A 21,474-nucleotide genomic window follows, 5' to 3' on the forward strand; every position below is an offset into this window, starting at 1 on the left:
CTAAACTCTTGACCTTGTGATCCTCCAGCCTCAGCCTCCCAAAGTGCTGGGATCACCGTGAACCACTGGGCCTGGCCATGCCTGCTCTTTTCTAGGGGCTTACTGAAAGATTAGAAAGGATCTTGGCAGTCTTTTATTTAGACAAAGTTTTGCTCTTGTTGCCCAGGTTGGAGTGCAATGGTGAGATCTCTGCTCATTTCAAGCGATTCTCCTGCCTCACCCTCCTGAGTAGCTGGGACTACAGGCATCCTCCACTATGCCCAGCTAATTTTTGTATTTTTAGTAGAGACAGGGTTTCTCTGAATTGGTCAGGCTGGTCTCGAACTCCTGACCTCAGTTGATCCGCCCACCGTGGCCTCCCAAAGTGCTGGGATTATAGGCACGAGACACTGCGCCCGGCCAAGGATCTTGGCAGTCTATCACATCCATATATTTTACTTCCAGTATCACCTGACACATGATGATGTGTTCTCTAACACATCTGCTTTCTTTGCGTGTGAGCTCAGTTTTCTCTGATTTACCACAGCTACCGGGTAGAGGTACTGACAGTGTCTGTGATTAAGCATTATACCTATTACAGCATCTACCAATAAGAATATTAAGACCAAATAAATTCTCCCACTAGATTAACTACACAGGAGGTAAATTCTGAGAATTATTTTCAAAGCAAAAAGCAGGTTTTGAAAACAGGAACCTGGGAATCCAAACAATGGGTGTTTTGAGGACAGTCCAGACATACTTAGGAGTATTCAGATCATGAAACTCCATGACATGAAGGGAAAAGGTGAGGCATCATTGCAATATGATGTCAAAATAGTAATCTTGGCTGGGTGCAGTGGCTCACGCCTGTAATTCCAGCACTTTGGGAGGCTGAGGCGGGTGGATCATGAGGTCAGGAGTTTGAGACCAGCCTGGCCAATATGGTGAAACCCTGTCTCAACTAAAAATATTTTTTTAAAAAATTAGCCAGGTGTGGTGGCATGCGCTGTAGTCCCAGCTACTCGGGAGGCTGAGGCAGAAGAATCGCTTGAACTCAGGAGGCGGAGGTTGCAGTGAGCTGAGATCCTGCCACTGCACTCCAGCCTGGGTAACAGAGTAAGACTTGGTCTAAAAAAAAAATAGTAATCTTGAACCATTGCCCTTTCACTACAAGGTCTTAACAAGGGCATATAATACGACAGAGAGACATTCAGAGCAGGCAGACGTGTCATCTATTTGATTCACATGAGTCTGAAGTCTTGTTTTTAATGTTTAAGCATTACTCTTTGACAGTTGAGAGAAAACAATCCCCCTGGGAGGAGGAAAGCAGCCAAGAGAAAATGGAACAGCTGAGAAAGAATGGAAATGATTCTAATTCTCCACGACACAGAGCCAAGTGGGAAGGAAGCCATGATAAATTATCCGAGCCCGTCTACGCAACAGCCTGCCTCAGCTTGCGCGCTGGGTGCTTACTCAGTGAAGCAGTAACAACTCTGTCATGGCTGACACAGCTGGAGCGCCTCCATGTTACTCAGCTGCAGGAAACCAGCCTATCTCCATTGTGCAAGAAGGGTCTGAACGGTAGAGACACAGGCACACAAGATTGCATCTCTACTCCACTTCTCCTTGGTTGTTATGGGAAGTGAGTGTTGCAAGTAATATATACTAGACTCTGGGGAATTACACAGTAAAGACAGTGATTGGCACAGCTTGGCATTTATGGTGATGAAAGATGCAAAATGTATTAAAACTTCAGTTTGTCTTAGTAACTTTGAAGAAGATGCTGTTATTTTAGTTTAATTAAGGGGGGAAAAGCCGAGAGATTAGGTGTAAATTTTTGGAGACAAAGTCTTGCTCTGTCACCAGGTGCCAGGCTGGAGTGCAGTGGTGCGATCCTGGCTCACTGCAACCTCCGCCTCCTGGGTTCAAGCAATTCTCCTGCCTCAGCCTCCCGAGTAGCTGGGACTACAGGCATGTGCCACCACGTGCAGTTAATTTTTGGATTTTTTAGTAGAGATGGGGTTTCACCATGTTGGCCAGGATGGTCTCGATCTCTTGACCTTGTGATCCGCCCGCCTCGGCCTCCCAAAGTGTTGGGATTACAGGCGTGAGCCACTGTGCCCGGCCAGTGTAACTTTTTAAAATAAAACTTTGAACCTAACATCACATAAGAGTCAAAAAGTACTTTGGTGGAACTTATTTTACTTCTTTTGGGAGTCATGAATACAAAAGAGATGACATGCTCAACACTAGGCTGCAAAGCCAGGTAAACAATCTAGAATAAACTTGCTTGATTGTTTTCTTTCTTTTTTTCTTTTTTTTTTTTTTTGAGATGGAGTCTTGCTCTGTGGCCCAGGCTGGAGTGCAGTGGTGCAATCTCTGCTCATTGTAACCTCCGCCTCCCAGGTTCAAGCGATTCTCATGCCTCAGCCTCCCAAGAAGCTGGGACTACAGGCACGCGTCACCACACCTGGCTAATTTTTTGTATTTTTAGTGGAGATGGGGTTTCACAGTGTTAGCCAGGATGGTCTCGATGTCCTGACTTTGTGATCTGCCCCCCTTGGCCTCCCAAAGTGCTGAGATTACAGGCATAAGCAACTGCGCCCGGCTACTGCTTCATTGTTTTCTAGCCACCCCTAACCACCTCTTTGATTTGTGGAAGTGAGGAGGCTGTCCTGGTACTTTGCCATCATCTCCTCTGTTCCTGGCCAGAAGAGCCCACTAATTCCTGCACCCTGTCACAGTGTAAGTGACTATTAATTCAAGAGATGTCTCTATATTCAGATTAATGGATAAAGAAGTACAGTCATGTACCACATAATGACTTCTTGTTCAGCAAGGGGCCACATATACAACCACAGTCTGGTAAAATTATAATGGAGTTGGAAAATACCTATTGTCTAATGATTTGTGTTACAATTGCCTATAGGATTCGGTACAGCAACATGTTGTATAGGTTTGTAGCCTAGGAGCCATAGGCTATACCATACAGCCTAGGTGTGGAGTAGGCTATACCATCTAGGTTTGTGTAAGTACACTTTATGATGTTTGCACAAAGATGAAATTGCCTGATGCATTTCTTAGAATATATCCCTGTTGTTGAGCAATGCACAACTGTGTGTGTAAAGTGATTACATCTCAGAGACCAATATAGTAATGGAATTTTCTTAAAGCAAAATCTACAAGGAAGCACTTGATCCTAGTAGTGATCCTAGGCTGCATTAGATTAGAGGTATACTATGGAACAAATTAATACCAGATCCCAGTAGAAGTCCTCAACCAATTCTAGGCATAGAGCATCTTTCTCACCCTTTGCTGGCTTTCTTTCCTGCTTTTTTTTTTTTTGAGATAGAGTCTTGCTCTGTTGCCCAGGCTGGAGTGCAGTGGTGGAATCATGGCTTACTGCAGCCTTGAACTCCCAGGCTCAAGGGATCTTCTCACAGCCTCCTGAATAGCTGAGACTACAGGTGTGTGCCATGATACCCAGCTAAAATTAAAACAATTTTTGTAGAGACAGGGTCTTAATTATGTTGTCAGGGCTGGTCTTCAAGGGATCCTCCTGCCTTGGCCTCCCAAAGTGTTGGAATTACGGGCATGAGCCCTGTTTTCTGAAATATTTTCTTTTTTTCTTTTTTGAAATGGAGTTTTGCTCTTGTTGTCCAGGCTGGAGTACAATGGCACAATCTTGGCTCACTGCAATCTCCACTTCCCAGGTACAAGCAATTCTCCTGCCTCAGTCTCCCTAGTAGTTGGGATTATAGGCGCATACCACAACACCTAGCTAATTTTTTTCTATTTTTGGTAGAGATGGGGTTTCACAATGTTGGCCAGGCTGGTCTTGAACTCCTGACCTCAGGCGATCCACCCGCCTCAGCCTCCCAAACTGCTGGGATTATAGGTGTGACCCACTGAGCCTGGCTTGAAATACATTATCTTTTTTTTTTGAGATGGAGTCTTACTCCGTTGCCCAGGCTGGAGTGCAATGGCATGATCTTGGCTCACTGCAACCTCCGTCTCCCGGGTTCAAGCGATCCTCCTGCCTCAGCCTCTTGAGTAGCTGGGACTACAGGTGCCTGCCACCATGCCTGGGTAATTTTTGTATTGAAATACATTTTCATAAGTTGTCAGGGTAATGGTTGTCAGTTTTTAGATTGTTTCTCCACAAAGGCCTGGTTCACCTTTTGCTGGCTTTTTTACTCTCTGCTAGCTTTCTTTTCCTGCCTGTTTTTTGTTTTAATTCTACCTAAATATTCTGGCCTAAGCCCTGAACTGTGAACTCCTGTTTTCAACCATAGATAGAAATATAATGACCACAATTTTAACTTATAAAATTAATGGTATTTCATTCCCTCCAAAATAAAAAACTAGAAATCAACTGCCAATTTTCTCCACTTGGGAAGCTGCCGCCCTCTAGAGGTAATATGGAGGTGTTGGGGGCACTTTCCAGTTGTCACCAGGACTGACGGCAGAGGGAATTCCTACTGCATTTAGTGTCTGGGATGAGAGATAACAGAAATACTGAAATGCAGGGTTTTTTTTTTTTTTTTGTACAGAGTCTTGCTCTGTTGCCCAGGTTGGAGTGCAGTGGTACGATCTTGGCACACTGCAACTGCTGCCTCCCAGGTTCAAGCGATTCTCCTGCCCCAGTCTCCAGAGTAGCTGAGATTACAGGTAACCACCATCACGCCTGGCTGATTTTTATATTTTTAATAAAGATGGGGTTTCATCATGTTGGCCAAGGTGGTCTCGAACTCCTGACTTCAGGTGATCCGCCCACCTTGGCCTCCCAAAGTGCTGGGATTACAGGCGTGAGCCACCATGCCTGGCTCAAATGCAGTTTTATACATAAAGAACCACTTTCCCCAAGATACCAGCAGTACTCACTTTGAAACACTACAAAAGGTCTACAACATTACAAGTTGCATCTTAAAAAAATTCTCCATGATATTTAGTCTAAGAGGACTTAGAAGAGGGGTGAGGAGTGGGAGAAGGCAGAAAAGTGTGGAATACATGGGGGCTCCCATACACTGGGAGAGAACATGGGCCCTCTCTCTTAGGAATTTCATGGCTCTAAACTGCATTTCAGCCTACCTTATCTCACCAGCATTTATTTCAACATTAGGATCTGGGACTTGACTTGCCAGTTGTTCATGACACACAGCTGTAGTACTACTTACTCAGCTAAGAATAATAAAAGGTGTAGACTTTCTTTTTTCCTTTTTTTAGAACTGGGTCTCGCTCTGTTGCCCAGGCTGGAGTGCAGTACTGTAATCATAGCTTACTGCAGGCTCTATCTCCTGGGCTCAAGTGATCCTCCGGACTCAGCCCCTGCTAGTAGCTGAGACTACAGGTGCATAGCACCATTCCTGGCTAATATTTTTGGTTTTTAGTAGATAGGTCTTGCTGTGTTGCCCAGTGTGGTCTTGAACTCCTGAGCTCAAGCGATCCTCCTTCCTTGGCATCCCGAAGCATTGGGATTACAGGCATGAGCCATTGCGCCTGGCCAGTAAAGACTTCTGATCGATGTAATGTTATGCAGTCATATAAAGACAAAATGTACATACAATGGTTAAAGTGCTCTCTCAGTTGCAGAACAGACCTCACTTGCTAGAAAGATAACAGTTTTTTAAAAATATTTATTTTGAGATGGAGTTTCGCTCTTGTTGCCCATGCTGGAGTGCAATGGGGAAGTCTCTGCTCACTGCAACCTCCACCTCCTGGGTTCAAACGATTCTTCTGCCTCAGCCTCCCAAACAGCTGGGATTACAGGTGCCTGCCACCACGCCCAGCTAATTTTTGTATTTTTAGTAGAGATGGGGTTTCACTGTGTTGGCCAGGCTGGTTTCAAATTCCTAGCCTCAGGTGATCCACCTGCCTCGGCCTCCCAAAGTGCTGGGATTATAGGTATGAGCCACTGTGCCCAGACTATTTATTTTTTTTGAGATGGAGTTCTGTTGCCCAGGCTGGCGTGCAGTGGTTTGATCTCAGCTCACTGCAACCTCCACCTCCCTGGTTCATGCAATTCTCCTGCCTTAGCCTCCTGGGTAGCTGGGATTATAGGCACCCACCACCATGACCAGCTAATTTTTGTAGTTTTAGCCGAGATGGGGTTTCACCATGTTGTCCAGGTCGGTCTCGAACTCCCGGCCTCAAGTGATTCCACCTGCCTTGGCCTCCCAGAGTGCTGGGATTACAGGTGTGAGCCACTGCACCTGGCATATAATTCATTTTACTATTCTTATTCTTATTTATTTTTGAGACGGAATGTCGGTCTTGTCACCCTGGCTGGGGTGCAATGGCACGATCTCAGCTCACTGCAACCTCCGCCTCCCAGGTTCAAGCAATTCTCCTGCCTCAGCCTCCTGAGTAGCTGGGACTACAGGTATGTGCCACCACGCCTGGCTAATTTTGTATTTTTGGTAGAGATGGGGTTTCTCCATGTTGGTCAGGCTGATCTCGAACTACCGACCTCAGGTGATCTGCCTGCCTCAGCCTCCCAAAGTGCTGGGATTACAGGTGTGAGCCACCATACCCGACTATTTTAAAAAATATAATAGAGATGGGGGTCTCACTATGTTGCCCAGGCTGGTCTTGAATTCCTGGCTTCAAGCAATCCTCCTGCCGTGGCCTCCAAAAGTGCTGGGATTACAGGTGTGAGTCACTACATCTGGCCTTGAATCCTTTTTTTAAGATTTTCAGGCATTGCCAAATTGTGTAAAGTAAATTCCTACTTGTTCTTTAGTATCCATTCTTCCCATTTTTCCTTAATAAAAACCCCAAATGGTCCCCATTTCCTAGACTACTTATGGGTCAAGTCACATGACTTGACCTATGGACTGTGTAAACTGATGTGTGCAACATCCAGTTTTTCCTCCCTTCTTTTAAATGGAGAAGGTGCTTGCTCTCCCTGCTTTCCCTCTTTTCATCCTTGTTGGAAAGGATGACAACTTGGGTAACCACCTTAGACCTACAGATGGTCATGGAATGTTCCACCAGCTGGATCCTTGGAGCAGAGCCACCTACTCACTTCTATTTTATTTAAGTCAAAGTATTTTGGAGAAATTATTTTCCTGTCATTTTTTCATATGCTGACTGCTAACTCCAAATAAGAGAAATGATATCCTGGGCCAGGCGTGGTGGCTCACGCCTGTAATCCCAGCACTTTGGGAGGCCAAGGCTAGTAGATCATGAGGTCAGGAGTTCAAGACCAGCCTGGGTAACATAGTGAGACCCCCATCTCTATTATATTTTTTTAAATAGCCGGGTATGGTGGCTCATACCTGTAATGATGAAATGGTGAAACTCGTCTCTACTAAAAATATAAAAATTAGCCAGGCATGGTGGTGGGCACCTGTAATCCCAGCTACTTGGGAGGCTGAGGCAAAGAACTGCTTGAACCCAGGAAGCGGAGGTTGCAGTGAGCCAAGATCATGCCATTGCACTCCAGCTCCGGTGACAGAGTGAGACTCCGTCTCAAAAAAAGAAATGACATCCGGTCTCAAGATAAAAAACAGTAGTAAGGTGGGGCATGGTGGCTCACGCTTGTAATCCCAGAACTTTGGGAGTCTGAGGTGGGTGATCACTTGAGGCCAGGAGTTCAAGACCAGCCTGGCCAACATGGCAAGACCTTGTCTCTAATAAAAACAAAAAAATTAGCCAGGTGTAGTGCCATATACTTGTAATCCCAGCTACTCAGGAGGCTGAGGCATGAGAATCACTTGAACCAGGAGGTAGGGGTTGCAGTAAGCCGAGATCGCACTACTGTACTTCAGCCTGGGCAACAGAGCAAGACCTTGTCTCAAAAAAAAAAAAAAAAAAAAAGAGGAAAAAAAGGATGAGAGTGGAAGTTTTATTTATGTTTAATACAATTTCAATGTCTATTGTTATGTTCAATACAGTTAATACCTGGAGTGAACAAGGTCGGTCTTATACAGCTCTCTGTCCTTTCTTCTTCTGCAGGTTGTACACAAGGGAAGGAGGCTTCTTTGTTTTATAGGCCACACTTTTCCTGATGCGCTTTCCTTTGACATTAACGATATATGGCAAGAGAGGAGGCCGGACGGTTAAGACTGTTCCTTCAGGTGTATAGGCTCGGAGATGCAGTCTGTCCTTAACATTAGGTGTTACTGCAACCCAACCTATGCAGGCATGTGACACAACACAAAAGGCTGTTAGCAATCATCTTATTAAAAATACCAAACCAAAGCTGAAAATAGAACACCAGAAAAGGCTGTCACTCTCTTATTATTTTATTCTTATTTTTTAAGAAACTGTGTCTTGCTATGTTACCCAGGCTGAGGTCAAGTTCCTGGGTTCAAGCGATCCTCCTGCCTCAGCCTCCTGAGAAGCTGGGGGCACAGGTGGGCACACCTTATTTTAATGAAAGCATACAATACGTTTGTGAAAAGTACAAATTTATTTTCAGAATAGGCTGTATTTTATGAATAAACTAGTAGGTATATCTTAAAATAATCAGTTTTCGTCAGTTAAGGCACTTTTCTTAACTAAGGCACTTTTCTTACTGACTAAAAAATAGTCAGTAAGGCTGTTTTATTCACTTTTTAAAAAGCGCTTGGCATCAAATTACCTGCAGAGGAAAACTTGATGTCAGCCACTGCTTCAGATTCCCCCAGTCCTCCTTTTAATGTAATGTCTTCAGCAACAAGAGGAGGAAACCCTGCCATTCGTTCTTTTCCACCCATTGGAACCTTCCAATGAATTAAAGATATTTAGAAGTTAAAATTAAATTTCTTGGAACTCTAACATTAAGTAAATCACTGATAAGGTAATTCTCTGTACAGGGATCAAGAATAAAATCCTTTCAAATATTCAACTGTTGAAAAGAACTTGCAATCACTTCTGGGGTCAAATGAAAAGCAAGGGAACTCTGTGATGGGATGAAGCCTACAAATCTCAGGGCCCTAGGCCACAGTGGGCAAGCACCTGGCAGCAGCCTCTGGACAGAATTGTGCTTCACTGACATTGTTTTTAGAGTCCTCCATAGGGCTTCACATAGATTAATGTTGGGCAATGAAGGCACGGTCCTTCCAAGTACCTTAGTTCTTATAGGTGTGGCCATGAAGATTAATGCCTGGTCTTTATGAGTTAAGGGTCCATGTGAAATGGATAAGATTTAGCTTCTATGTTTACAGATGTTTCCATGAATTAGAAATACCTGGATATATTTATTCTTTTTTTTCCCCCGTCCAGGATCATCATTAACGATGAGGATATATTTATATATACATCTTTTTTGAGATGAAGTTTCGCTCTTGTTGCCCAAGCTGGAGTGCAATGGTGCGATCTCGGCTCACTGCAACCTGTACCTCCTGGGTTCAAGCGATTCTCCTGCCTCAGCCTCCTGAGTAACTGGGATTATAGGTGTGCACCATGACAGTAGGCTAATTTTTTGTATTTTTAGTAGAAATGGGGTTTCACCGTGTTAGCCAGGCTGGTCTTGAACTCCTGACCTCAGGTGATCCGCCTGCCTTGGCCTTCCAAAGTGCTGGGATTATAGGTGTGAGCCACTGTGCCTGTCCATGACTAGATAATTTATTTATATTCATTAGCAAATCTCTCCTGTGTTTAGCACCAAGGACACAAAGATAGATTTTGCAGTACGGTTCCTGCCCCTAAGGAGATCAAAGGGGCAAATAATATGTAAGCAAATACAAGGTCAGAAATGTACTGTGAGGCGTCTATAAGTACTATGGCTGTGAAGGAAGGAGTAAAGAATGTGTTCGGTCAAGGAAAACATTAGTAAAGAAGCAATATATATATATAAACAAACTACAGCAACAATAAAAACAAAGCAATGTATGAGCAGTATTTTGAGAAATGAGTCAAAGTTATTCGGTGGAAAGGTATTCTTGGTCACCAAAGGTACAGACAAAAACTGGAAAAAGGATGATGACTTCAGGGAACTGTAGCTTAATTGTGTGTGTGTGTGTGTGTGTGTGTGTGTGTGTGTGTTAGTGATGAGCCTGTAATACAACTTTCTGCAACAACATCAGTACTAGGCACTCAAAATGTGTCTGGTGCCATTAAGCAACCATGTTTTAAATTTTACTTTTTTTTTTTTTTAAGAGACAGGGCTTCACTCTGTCACCCAGGCTACAGCGCAGTGGCGTAATCATGGCTCAACACAGCTTTATACTCCTGGGCTCAAGTGATCCTCCTGCCTCAACCTCCTGAGGAGCTGGGACTACAGGTGCATGCCGCCATACTTGGCTAACTTGAGCAAATTTTTTTTTTTTTGAGACAAAATCTTGCTCTGTCATCCAGGTTGTTGTGCAGTGGCACAATCTTGGCTCACTGCAACCTCTGCCTCCTGGGTTGCAATTATCTGCCTCAGCCTCCTGAATAGCTGGGATTACAGGTGTCTGCCACCACACCCAGCTAACTTTTGTATTTTTAGTAGAGACAGGGTTTCACCATCTTGGCCAGGCTGGCCTTGAACTCCTGACATTGTGATCCACCTGCCTTGGCCTCCCAAAGTGCTGGGATTATAGGCGTAAGCCTCCGCGCCTGGCCTAACTTCAGCAAATTTTAATTGTAACTAATATATTTAAATTTATATAGCCACATGTGGCTAATGGCTACGAAATTGGACAGTGTAGTCTAGAGAAAAAATAGCTGTGTGGCTAGTCTAGGATCAGTCTATAAGAGCAATTTTGCTTTATAGCCAGAATTCTCAAAAAGAATAAGGTGAGGAGAAAGTTAGCTCAAGTTATTATATAACAGTTCTATCCAACAAAGTCTTTCTTAACAGAGCTATGGGACCATCCCAGTGTGTACTAACTATAACCATGGAATAATCAAGGCGCGTTGCCTTACCTGGAGTAACGTATGACCAGCATGCTTCTCATACAGAGCATCTGCCCGGTCCAAGGAGGTGATATGCACAGGGAGGAAGTTGGAAGCCACGACTGTAAACCAAGCTGACTGATTTCCCTAAGAAAGGAGGAAGCTATTTTACCTGGTGAAAAACTAGGAAAACTTGCATATTACAAGGTACAATCAATTATCAAACCAACAAACAAACAAACAAAAACCCAATCAGACTCCCTTTATAAGTACTGGTATAGCAGTAGCTGTAAATCAAATTACACTAAGAACAGACACACAATACTAAAACAGTGCATTTTAGCAATTCATGTGAAACTATGACTTCTTTGACAGACTCAATACTATTTTTGAAAAACATGTCTATTGTTAAATATAAAAAGGAAATATTGTCTGCTTTAATTGTTTCTGTGTAAAGTCAGATTTCAAATACTAACATTTTATGGGCTCTAATGAAATATATAAGGTTTCAAGCCTGGTATGGTGGCTCATGCCTGTAATCCCAGCACTTTAGAAAGCCAAGGTGGGTGAATCCCTTGAGCTCGAGTTTGAGACCAGCCTGGGCAACATGGCAAAACCCTGTCTCTATAAAAAATACAAAAATTAGCGGAGTGTGGTGATGCGTGCCTACAGTCCCAGCTACTTTCAGGGCTGAGGTGGGAGGATCACTTGAGCCCAGGAGGTTGAGGCTACAGTGAGCTGTGACCGCACCACTGCACTCCAGCCTGGGCAACAGAGTGAGACCCTGTCTCCAAAAAAAAAAGAAAACCCCTAAAACAAAAAACCAACAATCCCCCAAAATGAAATATATAAGGGTTCTAAGTATGTAAGGCAAAATTTCTAACAAAGTATGAGCAAACACAAAACCCAAGAAGTGTGCTATAGTAACAGCCTGTAAGTTATATTGTGTTGTTGAAAATATGTTTCAATTTTCTTTTTTCTCTTAACTTTAGCAAAATGGAGAGCGATTTTATAGACACTCCAAAATCCCTAGATGCTATGTAAATGAATGCCAAACAAAATAGTATATGCATAAAAACATACATATCATGGGATACAAAGTGTGGAATTAATTTAATGCACATAACCCTGTACCTAAAGGTTTGACTTTGATTCCCATGTGAAATAAAAACATAGGATAGGGATAGTATCTTGTCTTAAATGGCAAGCTGTGTGGGGTACTCAATTGAAAACATGGTTTTTAAGACTTAGCACTTTTGTTGGGGCATGGGGGAACAGGGCATTTCTTTTCCCCAAGTTTTTTTTTTTTTTTTAATGGAGTTTTGCTCTGTTACCCAGGCTGGAGGGCAGAGGTGCGATTTGTGCTCACTGCAGCCTCCACTTCCCAGGTTCAAATGATCTTCCTGCCTCAGCCTCTCAAGTAGTGTGCCACCATGCCCGGCTAATTTTTGTATTTTTAGTAGAGATGGGGTTTCACCATGTTGACCAGGTTGGTCTTGAACTCTTGACCTCAAGTGATCCACCTGCCTCAGCCTCCCACAGTGCTGCAATTACAGGTGTGAACCACCATCCCCAGCCATCCCCAAGTTTTTATCACAGAAATTTTTAAACATAAAAACAAATTAAACTCTGTACAATCACAGCTTAGTTATCAACATTTTGTCAGTCTTGTTTATGTATCTGCTTCCATAAAGTGAATCTCAATATTTAAAAAATCATTTTTTAATGGTACGGACTTTATTTACCTGCAAGAAATCTATGCGGCCTATAGCACCCAAAAACAGAACCATTCCTGGTTTAAGCACAAAGGTTCTTGGAACAATGGACTGTGTTGGCAAAACAATATTTACTTCTTTGTCTGTTAGAAGATTTAAAATCTGTGAAGCAAATGGCAGATTTTTTAGAAAAATACTTTTATTGAAAATATGATTTACCTGTAAAATAAAAAGTGATGAAATATAGGCCAGACTTCAAAATAAACCAAATTATGTCAGAGTTTGCTACACATCAAATTTATAGATTCTTCCTGTCTAAATTGATCTTAATCTACTGATGGCTCTACCGTTGTTTTACAACTTAATATATAGTAATGGCAAAATAACTTTATAGGAGTATGAGACTTTCCTATGTCAGCAGCATCCCCGAAATGTCAAAATTAATGTGAACCTGAAAACATGCTGATTCAATACCAAGATAGAAAATATATGCTCTCCAGGCCAGGTGCTGTGGCTCACGCCTGTAATCCCAGCACTTTGGGAGGTCGAGGCAAACGGATCACCTGAGGTCAGGAGTTCGAGACCAGCCTGGCCAAGATGGTAAAATCCCATCTCTACTAAAAATACAAAAAAAAATTAGCCGTGTGGTGGTGTTCGCCTGTAATCCCAGCTACTCAGGAGGCAGAGAATTGCTTGAACGTAGGAGGTGGAGGTTACAGTGAGCCAAGATCGTGCCACTGCACTCCAGCCTGGGTGACAAAGCAAGACTCCGTCTCAAATAAAAAAAAAAAAGGAAATATATGCTCTCCTTGTCAAGGCTTGTGGGGAGTAGCAATTTCGGCTTAAAGGAATGGGTTATGTGACCTCATGTCCTAGTGGTAAGTACACATGCATTAAATGCAAATGGTTACCCCATTCTAGGTGCAAGTAAAGTGGCTGAAGAACCTCTTTCTAAATTCTGGTCTTCAATTTCCTTATTTTCCCCAAATATTTAGCAGAGAATGAGAGCAAGTTATAAATCTCCTATGCTTATAACATTGAGGATTTATAATTTATCCCTATGATTTATAATAAATCCCTTTTACGGATAAAAAGTTCCTAAAGAGACTAGAGAAAAACAGAAAAGGAAAGACACAAGATTCTGAAAAGATTTAAGAAATCAAAATCTGGTTAAAAAAGAAGGTAAAAATTGGACAAAAATCTTGCAAACTTCTTTCTTAAGAATAACAAGGCCAGGTGCGGTGGCTCACACCTGTAATCCCAACACTTTGGGAGGCTGAGGCCGGTGGATCACCTGATGTTGGGAGTTCGAGACCAGCATGACCAACATGAAGAAGCCCTGTCTTTACTAAAAATACAAAAATTAGCTGGGCATGGTGGGGCATGCCTGTAATCCAGCTACTCGGGAGGCTGAGGCAGAATAGCTTGAACCCAGGAGGCGGAGGTTGTGGTGAGCTGAGATCACGCCATTGCACTCCAGCCTGGGCAACAAGAGCGAAACTCTGTCTCAAAAAACAACAACAACAACAACAAAAAAGAATAACAAGAGGCTGGGCATGGTGGCTCACATCTGTAATCCCAGCACTTTGGGAGACTGACGTGGGTGGATCACCTGAGGTCAGGAGTTCGAGACCAGCCTGGCCAACATGGAGAAACCTTGTCTCTGCTAAAAATACAAAGTTAGCTGGGTGTGGTGGCACGCAACAGAGGAAACCTTGTCTCTTTTGCTCTCTTTTTTGTTGAGACAGGGTTTCACTCTGTTGCTCAGGCTGGGCTGCAGGGGCATGATGTCGGCTCACTGCAACCTCTTGGGTTCAAGCGGTTTTCCTGCCTCAGCCTCCTGAATAGCTGGGATTACAGGCATGCACCATCATGTCCAGCTAATTTTTTTGTATTTTTTGTAGAGATAATGGTTTCACTATGTTGCCCAGGCTGACCTCAAACTCCTGGGCTCAAGCAATCTTCCCACTTTGGCCTCCCAAAGTGCTGGGACTACAGATGTGAGGCACTGTGCTGAGCCTGAGTCTTAATACTTCCATTTCACAACAGAGATGCTTGGTTCAGTTTGGCCAACTCTGGTTCAAGAAGTCAAATAAGTGTACCTGTAAACTGACAAGAGAAGCAAACTACTAGTGCTGATAAGACTTTTATATCTAAAAATTTGGGGTTCTCATTCTGCTGTCTATTTTGTAAATCCTTGCCTTTCTGACGTAAGTATTTCACAGAGGGTATATGACTGAAGTAACTACTAGCATCTGAAAGGGAAAAATTAGGCTGGGCATAACTGCTCCTGATCTGTAATCCTAGCACTTTGGGAGGCTGAGGCAAGTGGATCACCTGAGGTCAGGGGTTTGAGACCAGCCTGGCTAACTGGCGAAACCCTATCTCTACTAAAAATACAAAAATTAGCCAGGTGTGGTGGCATATGCCTCTAATCCCAGCTATTTGGGAGGCTGAGGCAGGAGAGTGCTTGAACTCAGGAGGCAGAGGTTGCAGTGAGCTTAGATCATGCCACTGCACTCCAGCCTGGGTGACAGAGTCAGACTCCATCTCAAAAAAAAAAAAGGAAGAATTATTTAAATTAGCTAAAGTGATAGAAAACTAAAGAGATTAGAAAGCAGTTCTTGGCCTGGCGCGGTGGCTCACGCCTATAATCCCAGCACTTTGAGAGGCTGAGGCCGGTGGATCACGAGGTCAAGAGATCGAGACCATCCTGGTCAACATGGTGAAACCCCATCTCTACTAAAAATACAAAAAAATTAGCTGGGCATGGTGGCGCACACCTGTAGTCCCAGCTACTTGGGAGGCTGAGGCAGGAGAATTGCTTGAACCCAGGAGGTGGAGGTTGTGGTGAGCCGAGATTGTGCCACTGCAATCCAGCCTGGGTAACAAGAGCGAAACGCCATCTCAAAAAAAAAGCAGTTCTTAAGTATATTAGGTGAAAAGAAAAAAAAAAAAAAAAAGAAAAAAAGAAAGCAGTTCTGAACTTATGGACTGCTAAGGAAGAAAAGATGGTATGAGCAATTATTCTAGGAGGGCAATAGAATTAAAAGTTCTATGATTCAATGACAGGGGACACCAAATAGAATACAATTCTGAGATTGTTAAGTGTTCCTGATCAGGCCAAAAAAAGTACCTAAGAAACCCATGTGGTTTCGTAGGGAGATACAGAGATAATTAGAATATTCAGAAACTGGTCAGTAACTAGATTCAAAGGATGTAATTAATTAATCTGTTGTGAGGCTGTATCCTGGATGAACATTTGAGTCAATCAATGATCTGAATGAAGATTCAAATTGCAAATATAAAAAGTAATGAGATTTAATGAATATTTAACAGAATAGTCAAAGTTACCTATGAGACCCAAAGTTATCCATGAGCAATTGGATTAAAGAGAGGCAAGGGATAAGACAGGTGGAGTTAATACTATTCTAACTCATGCTCACCTGAGAGCACTTAGTTCTCAGTGTCACACTTTAAGAACAAACACAGAAAACATTCTGAAGAGGCCTGGGCCAATGAATAGCCTGTTTCTCAGGCAGCAGTGCTATAGAGGATGAAGACAAATAATCCCAGATTGTCAGCACAGTAAATGCTCAATATTTGCTGGATAAACTAATGAAAGAGAAGAAAAGGGAGGGGTAGGTGAAGAAGAGATAGGACATTACACTTTAAAGTATTTCAAAGTCTGGCAAGGGAAATAGGTATTATGTTTGTCCCAGATGGCTTTGGGGAACAATGGGTACATGTTATAGGGAGACTGTTCAGCTCAATACACTCAATACAAAGAGAAGGTCAAAGACCCAAATGGGTTATCTTGGAAGGTGATGTGACACAATTTCAGCTAATGGTGAGTCACTCCTTTCAGTTCAAGATGGAGGACCCCTTGATGGATATATTATAAAGGTAATTCAAGCAGACACTAGGGAGCTGGACTCCAGTGATATTCATGTTTTTTTCCAGCCTCAAAACCTAGGCTTCTGTAAATGTTTCCCTAAGGTAACAATCACAATGATAAAATAAGTTGGTTGACAGCAATGAAGTCTATCAAATGGAATAGAGAACTTGATGGGATATAGATTCATCCCTAAACAGCTTTTATGAATGAATCAGAACTGAGTCTAAAATGGAAGTATACTTCATTTACTGTTTTCTGCCAGTTAAGACCATAGTACTTGTGCAATTGAAAGTAAATGTTTCAGAGGCTGATATGAGTAGTAATAAAACTCCAGTCTCAAGTTTAGCTGGCTCTACATGCATTATACTCTTTCTCTATTGCAATTCCTCTGTCTTGATAAATTGGCTGTATCTGGGCAGCAGGCGATTCAACATAAATCCACTAAAAAACAAAAAAAAAAGTAAATGTTTCTAAAAGAAACCAAATACATACACAATTTTCTTTTGTAATTCCAGGCGTGTCATAAAACCAGTGGGCATCTTTCACATCTTGTGCAGTCAATTGTATTTGTCTGGTGGATTTGGGTGCACCCATAACAGGTTCATTTTCCATGTCAAAGGCAAGTGAATCAGCATCAAACTCAAAGGGAACTTTATCCTTCAAGGGAGCTTTATCCTTCTGTTTTTCTGAATACAAGAATGTCCTTCCAACTCTTCCTAGAACAAGTTATATTAAGGTATTAGTCACTATTTTAATACTTTTGACTCCAGACAGAATTTTTATGTTTCCCTCAAACAAGTTACTAGGATTATAGTATATAAAAGTGAGACTACAATGACACTTTTGCTTTTTTTTCCCAAATGCAGTGGGAGTCAGACTCTTAAAATAATCAAGGGTATGGCTGGCTGTGTACTTGGGAGTGGTGGGGGCGAGGGTGTGTGGAAATCAAACTGTTTTAAAGAAAGGCTAAAAAGATGTACCAAGAAAAGACAGACAACCTAATCTAAAGCTACTGCATGGAGTCAAAACTTTACTACCTGTACTGCTCTGGGTTTCCAAACAGTACCCTTACCGCTAAAGGGCCTCTTTGTTGCAGAATACGGCAAGCAGTCTCTCCCCACAAAAACTGGCTAGCCTCAGACAGCTGTATTTCAGGTTGCTTAACAAAGAATTTTAGCATAGTGCCAACAAGGGTTTTCCCACAGAGGATGCTTACCTACGACATAACCATGCTTTTTCAGGAAATTAAGCTGATTTTGTTCTTGCTCACTAAGATCGTCTTCAGCTAGAGCTGAATCGTTTTTAAGTCTTTGTTGCCTTTTAAACATTCTGTAAGGAGTTGGGTTGCAAATAGGAAACTTCAGAAGGTTTAACGTAGTACCTGAAATGTATAGAATAAATACATCTTTAGAAAAGGGAATGGGGGTTAGATAATGAACATTTTTGAGGCTCTACACTGTATTGGTTACTGTAATAAAATATAAAATTACAGCCACTTTACAAATGAGGGAACAGGTTAAGAGACTGGCTTACAACGTAAACCAGAATTTCAATCTAAAATCTGCAGGCCCGATTTCTTTGCATTTTCATCACATTACCATCCAGTATAAAAGTAATTCTGTGTAAAATTCAAAGTGCAAGATAGAAAAGAATGAAACTCTGGTTTCAAGGGAACAATTGGGGCAGTCAGTTTTGTCAACTTAAATTTAAACCTGGTCTGGCATGGTGGCCCACCCTGTAATCCCAGCACTTTGGGAGGCCCAAGCGGGCGAATCAATTGAGGTCAGGAGTTCGAGACTACCCTCGCTAACATGGTGAAACCCTGTCTCTACTAAAAATACAAAAAACTAGCCAGGTGTGGTGGTGTGCTCCTGTAGTCCCAGCTACTTGGGGAGAATCGCTTGAACCTGGGAGGTGGGAGTTGTCGTGAGCAGAGATCATGCCACTGCACTCCAGCCTGGGCGACAGAGTGAGACTCGGTCTCAAAAAGCAAAAACAAAAGCAAAAGCAAAAACAAACAAAAAATTTAAACCATAGAAGGACTCATTTTCCAATTACAGATTACAGAAGTTTCTTTCTTTCTTGTTTTTGAGACAGAGTCTTGTTGTTTCCCAGGCTGGAGTGCAGTGGTGCGATCTCGGCTCAGCCTCCCAGGTTCAAGTGATTCTTGTCTCAGCCTCCTGAGTAGCTGGGATTACAGACACCAACTATCACGCCTGGTAAATTTTTGTATTTTTAGTAGAGACGAGGATTTCACCATGTTGGCTAAGCTGGTCTGGAACTCCTGACCTCAGGTGATCTGTCCACCTCGGCCTCCCAAAGTGCTGGGATTACAGGTGTGATCCACTGCACCTGGCTATAGAAGTTTCTTAAAGTCACAAGGCTGATACTTCTGTTTTCTGGGGTCTCACTCTGTTGTCCAGGCAGGATTGGAGTGAGGTGGCCCAATTAGGGCTTACTGCCACCTCGATCATTTGGGCTCAGGTGATTTTCCTACCTCAGCTTCCTGAGTAGCTGGAACTACAGGCATGTGCCACTAAGCCTGGTTAATTTTTGGATTTTTAGTAGAGACAGGGTTTCACCATGTTGCCCAGGCTGGTCTTGAACTCCTGAGCTCAAGCAACCTGCCTGCCTTGGCCTCCCAAAGTACTAGAATTACAGATGTGAGTCACTGAGCCTGGGGAAGCCACACATTAAATTGCACTAATGGGCTGGGTGTGGTGGCTCACACCTGTAATCCTAGCAGTTTGGGAGGACAAAGTGGGCAAATCACTTGAGGTCAGGAGTTGGACACCCGCTTAGCCAACATGGTGTAATACCATCCCTACTAAAGATACAAAAATTAGCAGGGCATGGTGGTGCCTGCCTGTAATCCCAGCACTTTGGGAGGCCAAGGCAGGCAGATCACCTGAGTTCCAGATCAGCCTGGGCAATATGGCGAAACCCCATTTCTACTAAAAGTACGAAAATTAGGCTGGGTGCGGTGGCTCACACCTGTAATTCCAATACTTTGGGAGGTCGAGGTGGAGGGGGGGAATCACGAGGTTGGGAGTTCAAGACCAGCCTGACCAACATGGTGAAACCCTGTCTCTACTAAAAATACAAAAATTAGCCAGGTGTGGTGGTGCATGCCTGTAATCCGAGCTACTTGGGAGGCTGACGCAGGAGAATCACTTGAACCCAGGAGGCGGAGGTTGTAGTGAGCCGAGATCATGCCACTGCACTCCAGCCTGGGCGACAGAGTGAGACTCCGTCTCAAAAACAAACCAAAATCACAAATGTCATTAACGAATTACTCACATGTTGTATGTGTATAGTACACTGGTTTCCTATGAATAAACTCAAGATGTGAACAGTAAGATTGAGGGGTGGAGAGAGGTTCAGACAGTAAAGAGAACGCACACTTTCTAGAACAACATACAAAGTAGTTACAAAGCAAATCTCCCGAACAGGAACTTTCCATTTCCTTGCTTTGTTCCCTGGTGTATCTCCACGCCTAGTGACTGGGATCAGAGAAGTGCTCCATAATCACTTCCATTAGAAAATTACTACAAGGCATCTTCAATTTTTCCTAGCAGTAAGCTGACACAGAAGAGAGGTGTGACCAGAGTAGGGAGAGAATTTGTAAAGGGAAGGGTTCAGGCAGCGTAGTGGACATTAAGGGAGGATGTACTCGGCGCCTCGGCCAGGACCAGACGCCCACCTTGTAAGAAAACGAAGAGGGTGAGCCTCCTAAGACTCACCTGGCCAAGGGGAGATGGTGGCCCTGTCGATGGCCTCGGCGCCCTTGGCGGTGCAGTAATCGGACTCCAGGAGTGTGTTAAAGAGAGTGGATTTGCCGGCGTTGGTGGCGCCCACCAAGTAGACGTCACCACGGTATCGCCAGGAGCTCTGAAGGGCAGAGATCAACTCTTCCACTCCATAGCCGGTCTTGGCGCTGATCAGCCGCACGTCCCTGACCACAGTGCGGGGCCAGTCCGACGGATTCGAATTCTCCCGGTCCTGTGGCCCTCGGTGGCCAGGGGCCAGCAGCAGTCCGGCGCGGGCACAGTCGTCCCAGAGTCGCTCCCGCAGCCTCTGCCTGTAGCCAGTGGTATCCTGGGGCAGGAGGTCCACTTTGTTTCCCAGCACGATCAGCTGCTTGGATCCCACCAGCGCGGGCAAGTCTGGCAGCAGGGCATCGGGCAGGTCGAGCAGGTCCACCATGTAGAGCACTAGGGAGGGCCCCGGCCGCCGCAGAGCTGCGCTAACCAGCTCCAGGTACTGGCCGCGGCTCACCTGCAGGTGCAGAGCGCGCCGGTGGTGCACGAGCAGCCAGCAGCGCTGGCACACGGTTCGCGCCAGCCCGCCGTCTGCCTCCGCTGCGCGGAGGAACTTCTCGTGGGGCAGGTAGCCGGGCAAGCCGGCGTCCTGGCAGTGCAGCTCTGCCCCGCAGCCCGAGCAGTTCACGCCGCTGGGCTGCATTGCCCGGTCCGGATGCCCCACGACCCGGTGCTCCCGGAGCCTGGCCCGTAGGTTTTGCTGCCGCCGCTCCTCTCGCCGCTGCTGCTTCTGTTGTTCCTCCTCCTGCTGCTGCTGCTGGAGCTCCCGCAGCTGCTCTTTGGGGGTGGGTTCCGGCTCCGGCTCAAGGAGGTACTCTGGGAAGAGAAAATGCTCCTGCATGTCAGCACTTTCTCCGAAGCCCTCCGTGTTCACCGGGTCATGAGGAATCTCGCGTCCCAGGCTCGATGATCGCCGGAAGGAGAAGGCGGCAGGGCACCTCCTCCCCAGGAACGGCTCCGGGAGACCATGGCGCGCTGCCGTGGGAACAGATCCACGCAGGAAGGGGCTCAACAGTCTGAACGTTAGGCGCGCAGGCAACATGAGGAAGTAGCTCCAGGCGAAGGGGCGGAGCCACAAGCTCGCGCGCGCACTACGGCCCGAGGCGCGCGAGACCCGAGACCAAAGCGCGTGGGTACTTGGGAGGTGTCCTGGTTCTCCTCCTGTCTAATCCCGTGTGTTCTCGCGATTAAAGCTCTGAGACTGAGAACCTACTTAAAGCTGCGGCAAAGGCACCGCAGGATTAAGCTAGGTGGG

The 21,474-nt window shown here is 44.4% G+C and overlaps 1 protein-coding gene across 1 annotated transcript; it reads right to left on the minus strand.

Moving 5' to 3' along the window:
- Window positions 1–7,814: 7,814 nt before the first annotated feature.
- NOA1 (nitric oxide associated 1) lies at window positions 7,815–21,350 on the minus strand. The gene is made up of 7 exons (XM_012441133.2): window positions 20,142–21,350; window positions 17,615–17,779; window positions 16,891–17,114; window positions 12,531–12,662; window positions 10,816–10,932; window positions 8,567–8,687; window positions 7,815–8,117 (listed from the first exon to the last, which is right to left on the minus strand). Exons 1-7 carry the CDS (start codon window positions 21,259–21,261, stop codon window positions 7,906–7,908), a joined length of 2,091 nt encoding a protein of 696 aa, XP_012296556.1. The 5' UTR covers window positions 21,262–21,350; the 3' UTR covers window positions 7,815–7,905.
- Between the last annotated feature and the right edge of the window lie 124 nt (window positions 21,351–21,474).

This window comes from Aotus nancymaae, unplaced genomic scaffold (genome assembly GCF_030222135.1).
Source record: "Aotus nancymaae isolate 86718 unplaced genomic scaffold, 86718_ANA_hifiasm-v0.15.2.pri h1tg000006l, whole genome shotgun sequence".
NCBI lineage: Eukaryota > Metazoa > Chordata > Mammalia > Primates > Aotidae > Aotus > Aotus nancymaae.